This window comes from Pelobates fuscus, chromosome 4 (assembly GCF_036172605.1).
Source record: "Pelobates fuscus isolate aPelFus1 chromosome 4, aPelFus1.pri, whole genome shotgun sequence".
NCBI classification, from domain to species: domain Eukaryota; kingdom Metazoa; phylum Chordata; class Amphibia; order Anura; family Pelobatidae; genus Pelobates; species Pelobates fuscus.
This window is the reverse complement of record NC_086320.1, coordinates 386,114,374-386,120,934: the sequence shown is the minus strand read 5'-3', so window position 1 is coordinate 386,120,934 and position 6,561 is coordinate 386,114,374. Positions and strand designations below refer to the sequence as shown.

The following is a 6,561-nucleotide window of genomic DNA, read 5'->3' as shown; positions in this document are numbered from 1 at the left end:
GACTGGGGAGTTATATCTGGCATGGTGAACGTAGGCATCATGAAGGACTTACCTGCCGAAGTCCTACTAGGGAACGATTTGGGGCCCCTAAAATCCGCTTATGCTCCAAGGGAAACTGTTGAAGCCCAACCAGTAACCAGTCGCCTTCAAGCCTGGACAGCGGAAGCTGGCCCACATGTCACAGAGACTCTGGTAAGAACTGAACCCCTGACTATGACAGTAGACCCGACCCCGTTAGACTGGGACACCCCCAGAGGAGTTTGGGAGGGAAACCCGGGAAGACCCTACCCTCCACACATATAGGGACAAGGCAGACACTAAACGAGGAGGGCTAGAGGGAGAAAGGTTTATCTGGGAGCAGAATAGGTTAAATAGATTGACTGAGACTCACGGTAAAGGGTCAGCCCCATCCCAGAAGCGACAACTGGTAATTCCTAGGAAATATCGGAGGGAGCTTCTTCGGATCAGGCATGACATTCCCCTAGCAGAACACCTTGGAGTACATTGCACATCGCACCTAACTCAGAATTTCTTTTGGCCAGGTGTTTTGAGAGATGTACAATGGTACTGCAAAATGTGTGATACCTGTCAGCAAGTAGGGAAGAGCGGGGACCACCCCAAAGCTCGATTGATATCCATGCCGGTAATCGAAGAGCCTTTCAGCCAGATAGCAGTCGACCTAGTGGGACCCTTACAAAAACCTAGTCCACCCAGTAATAAATACATACCCTACCATGGTGGAGTACGCTACTCGTTACTCAGAAGCAGTAGCTCTTACTGATACCCAAGCACACTGTTGCTGAGTCTTTAGTCAAGATATTTGCCAGGGTAGGTTTCCCCAAGGAAATCCTCTCTGACAAAGGAGCTCAATTTACTGCAGATCTCACCCATCAACTGTGGAATGTGTGCAACATCAAACCCATCCAAAGTTCTCCCTACCACCCCCAGACTCAAACAGATGTTGAGAACCTTTGCTGACAATCACAGAGACTGGGAGAGGTTCCTACCGCACCTTCTCTTCACATACCGAGAGGTGCTGCAGAAATCTAATGTCCCCTTGACCTCATTAGAGAACACTGGGAAGGGGAAACAGAACACGAGGGAACCCGGATTGTATCGTATGTTTTGTCATTCCGGGACAAAATGGAGCAATTGGCCAGGATGGTAAGGGATAATGTCCAGGCGGCCCAGAGGAGACAAAAGGCTTGGTACAGTAGGGGTGCCCGACAGCGCACCTTCCAGGTGTGACAAAAAGTATTAGTGTTGAAACCAGTTAAGAAGGATAAGCTGCAAGCAGCCTGGCAGGGACCCTATAAAGTAGTGGAACAACTTTGCAACACTGCATATGTAGTCGCAAGCTGTTCAGATGAAAGAATATGGAGGTCTTTCCACATAAATATGCTGAAAGAATATCAGGAAAGACAGGAAGACATAATTCGTACTATATGTACCCCAGCTGAGGACAATCCCGAGAACCTTCCCCCACCTGACCTTTTAGGGAGGGACCCCCAACCTGATCTGGTCAACTCCGTCAAAATAGGAGAAAGGTTAACGGCCCTAGAGACTGAACAAGCCCAACGCTTACTAGTAGACCAGCGACTGATATTCTCCCAAGAATCTGGGTATACCAACCTAGCAGTCCACAAGGTAGAGACGCTGGACCAAACCCCACTTTGTCAGCCCTCCTACTGTATACCTGAATCAGTAAGAGAAATGCTACAGCTCGGGGTTATCGAACATTCTGACAGCCCGTGGGTCTCGCCTGTAGTCTTACTACCAAAGAAAGATGGAACCACCCGGTTCTGTGTGGACTACAGGCAACTGAATGATCAAACCACAACCAATGCATATCCACACCCCAAGTAGATGAACTATTAGACCATATAGCCAGGGGACGGTATCTGACCACCATCAATTTATGCAAAGGCTATTGGCAGATTCCCCCTGGCCGAGGAGGCTATCCCCAAGTCAGCCTTCGTCATCCCGTTAGGCTTGTACCAATTTAGGGTCATGCCATGAAGAACGCCCAGGATAGGCTCCTTGATGGCTTCTAGGATTTCGCCTGTGTGTACCTGGGTGACATTGCGATCAACAGTGAGTCTTGGGAGGAGGACTTGGTTCATGTAGGGGTAGTACTGGACATAATTCGGGCAGCAGACCTGACTCTTAAGCCAGACAAGTTCAATCTCGGTATGGCAGAGTATGGTGTGGGAAACAACGGCCAGAACCCGCTAAGATAGAAGCTGTCACTAACTGGCTCACACCCCGCACCAAGACCCAGGTATTGGCCTTTTTAGGGACAGCTGGGTACTACAGGTGCTTCGTACCTGATTACAGTAATATAGCCAAACCCCTGACTGACCCAGCAAAAAAGAGGGAGGACACTAAGTCCATTTCTTGTATATTATTATTATTAGGGCCACCACCAATTAGTGCAGTCTGGGGTGGGTATATTTATGTCACCATGGTATATTATAATTGCCCTCACCACCAGTTGCCAATAGCTGGGGACATCAGGTCACGCTCAGTATATTATAATAGCCCCAACCGATTGGCGGAGGGTGGACAGATCACATGACAGTTGGAGGAACTTATAGAACCCCATAGAGTTATACATTTATTTCTATTACTTTTTTAATGTGTCGACCGGCTAGTAAGTGCTGGCCAACCGCCACATGTTTAACCCTTGCACTGCCAAGGGTTTTTAAACTATTTTAACAATACAATAAAATACCCTCCAGAGGTGATAACCCTCTTCACCACCGTAGTGTATAGAAACACTTACATAATACAAAATGTCTGTATATAAAGGCAGAAAATCACTGGGGGGACTTGATTTGCAGTTTCAAAGCGTGATTTCATTTAGGTCCATATAAAACGGTAGCAGGAGTGTAGCTTGTAAAGTGCGATTTCTCCGACCAGGTTCTTAAGAAGTCACAGCAGAAGCTCATAGTGTAAAACTATACGACAATTGTATTCACAGCTTACAACTATAAAAACACACCCACACATAACAAAACACCATAAAGCAGTGCAATAAAACCATATAATATATGTAAAAGTCAGCCAGTTTGTCTGCAGGAGAATTCTTCAAGGGTATAAAGTCCACATCGAATGTCTCTATTTATATAGTGATTTTTTTCTTCACCAATATTGCCACATGGTGTAACTGAATCCATATGTTTGCTTGCTAAGATAGGAGATTTTAAGTAGCCTTGTAAAATGTAAAACTGTATATTTTTGTGTGTACACTGTTCCTTGATCTGTATTTTGTACATATTTAGTCCTATCTAGGAATGTGTATACTATGAATCTATATCTATATATTTTTATATATCTATATCTATATATATTATATACACTGATCAGCCCCAAAACTAAAAAAACATTATCGTGTAGGTCCCTCTCGTGCAGCCAAAATAGCTCTGATGCATCAAGGTATGGACTCCATAAGACTTCTGAACATGTCCTTTGGTATTTAGCACCAAGACATTAACAGCAGATCTTTTAAGTCCTACAAGTTGCGAGGTAGGGCTTTCATGGATCGGATTTGTTTTTCCAGCATATCCTACAAATACTCAATCGGATTGAGGTCTGCGGAATCTGGAGGACAGGGAAACACCTTGAATTCTTTGTCATGTTCCTCAAACCATTCCTGAACAATTGTTGCAGTGTGGCAGGGTGCATTAACCTGCTGAAAGAGGCTACTTCCATCAGTGTAACACCACTTCCATGAAGGTGTGTATGTGGTCTGCAAAGATTTCTAGGTAGTTGATGTCAAACTAACATTCATATGATGCCAGGACCCAATGTTTTCCAGCAAAACATTGCCCAGAGCATAACACTGTCTCCACCAGCCTGCCAGCTTCCTGCTAACATCTCTTCCCCAGGTAAATGACGGACACACACTGGCCACCCACCTGATCTAAAATAAAACGTGATTCATCAGCCCAGGTAACCTTCTTCCATTGCTCCATGGTCTAGTTCTGATGCTCACTTCCCCATTGAAGGTGCTTTCAGCAATGAACAGGAGTCTTTATGGGTACTCTGACCAATGTGCGGTAACACAACCGCATATGCAGCAAAATGTGATGCATCGTGTGTTCTCACACCTTTCTAACATGTCCAGCATTAAGTATTTCAGCAGTTTGAGCTACAGTAGCTCTTCTGTGTGATTAGACCAGACAGGCTAGCTCCCCACATGCATCAATGAGCTTTGGTGCCCAAGACCCTGATGCTGGTTCAGCGGTTGTCCTTCCTTGCACCACTATTGGTAGGTACTACATACCGGGAACATCCAACAAAACTTGCCATTTTGAAGATGCTCTGACCCAGTTTTTTAGCCATCACTCACATCGTATTACTTTTCACTTTTCATATTTCCAACACTCGTAATTCAAAAAGTGACCACTTGCTACCTAATATATCCACCTATTTCACAGGTGCCATTTTAGAAATATAATCAATAATATTCACTACACTCGAGTTTGAGAAATGATTCACTTCTTATTTCCTTGTATCTTCTTTCACTGAGAAAATACAATAAACTGGAATCCAAAGTCCACGGAACGCACCCAAAACATTGTTTATAATGAAACAAAAAAACTTTGATTCTCATTTCTTGTTGCTGCTTTCAGTGATGGCATTTCCTGATCTGAGAGCTGAGCTGACCTGCTCTATCTGTAAGGACATTTATACCAATCCTGTAACCCTGACATGTGGACATAGCTTCTGCCATGTCTGTGTCACAAGAACATGGGAGAACCAGGAGGAGAGAGAATATTCCTGTCCTGAATGCAGACATGGGTTTAGGGTAAGACCTGAGCTTAAAAGAACCCTGAGAATGTGTAACATGGCGGAGAGTTTCCGATCTACTCACCCAGAGCAGGAGGAGGTTGGGATCCTCTGTACTTACTGTATTCAGTCTCCTGTACCTGCTGCTAAAACATGTCTGATGTGTGAAGCTTCTCTGTGTGAAACCCACCTGGAGGTCCACAGCAAGTCAGCAGAACATGTCCTAACAGAACCCACCACTTCACTGGGGAACAGAAAATGCTCCGTCCACAAGAAGGTCCTGGAGTATTACTGCTCTGAGGATGCTGCCTGTATCTGTGTGTCCTGCAGTCTGGCCGGAGAGCACAGAGGACACCAGGTGGAGACTCTGAATGAGGCCTCTGAGAAGAAGATGGAGAAAATGAGAAATATTCTGCAGAAACTGACCTCAAAGAGAGAGGAGGCTGAGAAAAGAGTACAGAGCCTGCAGGAGCTCAGGAGAGAAGTGCACAAAAGAGCAGCTGGGGTAACAGAGGAAGTTACTGACCTGATTAGGGGCATCTTGAAACAGCTGGAAGCTGTAGAGAAACAAGTCCTGAGTAAGATCTCCAGGCAGGAAGAGCAGGTCTTACTCAGAGTCTCAGATCTAATCCAGCAGCTGGAAATAATGAAAGAGGATCTGTCCAAGAAGATGAGTCACATTGAGGAGCTGTGTAACATGACGGACCCATTAACTGTTTTACAAGAATGGAAATCAGACAGCGCTGACTATTGTGATACGGAGGAGGGAGATAATAAGGACAGAGAGAGAGATGATAAAAAGGTCCATGCTATAGGAGATCTGGATGTGGGTCTGATCTCAGTGACTTTACACTCAGGCTTAGCTGGGATTGTGACCGGAGTAAAGAGACCGCTCCATGTAACGGCTAATATATTACGGGGGGTTAACACGACTTCAGAGATGTTACTGGATATAAACAAGGGTTCAGACATGTTACTGGATGTAAACACAGCTGGTAATCATGTAACTGTATCAGGTCATATGAAAACTGTATTCTGGTCAAGAATAAACCAGAAACGCCCAGAAACACCAGTGAGATTTCTACATAATCAGGTTTTAAGCTTCAGTAGTTTCTCCTCAGGGCGACATTACTGGGAAGTGGAGAGCAGTAAATTAGGGGAATGGAAGGTAGGGATGGCCTATCCCAGTATAGTCAGGAAAGGGCGTCAGTCAGTGATTGGATTTAATAACAAGTCCTGGGGCATGGGAAGGTTAAATAATCAGTATTCTGTGATGCATGACAGTCATAGAATCCAATTACCTCACCGCCCTTCCAGCAGGAGATTCGGGATATTCCTGGACTACAAGGTCGGGCGGCTGTCCTTTTATGATCTGTGTGACCCCATCAGACACTTACACACCTTCACTGCCACCTTCACTGAGCCGCTTCATGCTGTATTCTGGGTATTTGGGGGTAATGCCTGGCTGAGTATTTAATATATTGATTAATGTATTAATCTGAATTGAATTGTAGCCCACAGTAGCTTGATTTCCAGAGTTTGCCAATCAGAACACATAAAGGTGGCCACATAAGTGAGGGAATACTAGAATGTAAGCTCTGTGAGCAAGGCCTCTTCACCTCTCATGTCTGACAGCTTTATTTTGTCTGAGTAACTTTCTGCTATATAGCCCCCTGTATAATTGTAATGTGCTGCAGAATATGTTGGCGCTATATTTATAATAATAAGAGGGACAGATTAGGAAAACTTCAATTACTTCATCAGTTA

General features: G+C 44.7%; 1 protein-coding gene across 1 annotated transcript; it reads left to right on the top strand.

The window, feature by feature from the left end:
- Positions 1 to 4,618: 4,618 nt before the first annotated feature.
- LOC134608201 (E3 ubiquitin-protein ligase TRIM39-like) lies at positions 4,619 to 6,271 on the top strand. The gene has a single exon (XM_063450863.1). The coding sequence runs from the start codon at positions 4,640 to 4,642 to the stop codon at positions 6,269 to 6,271; it is 1,632 nt and encodes a 543-aa protein (XP_063306933.1). The 5' UTR covers positions 4,619 to 4,639.
- The last annotated feature ends 290 nt before the right edge of the window (positions 6,272 to 6,561 follow it).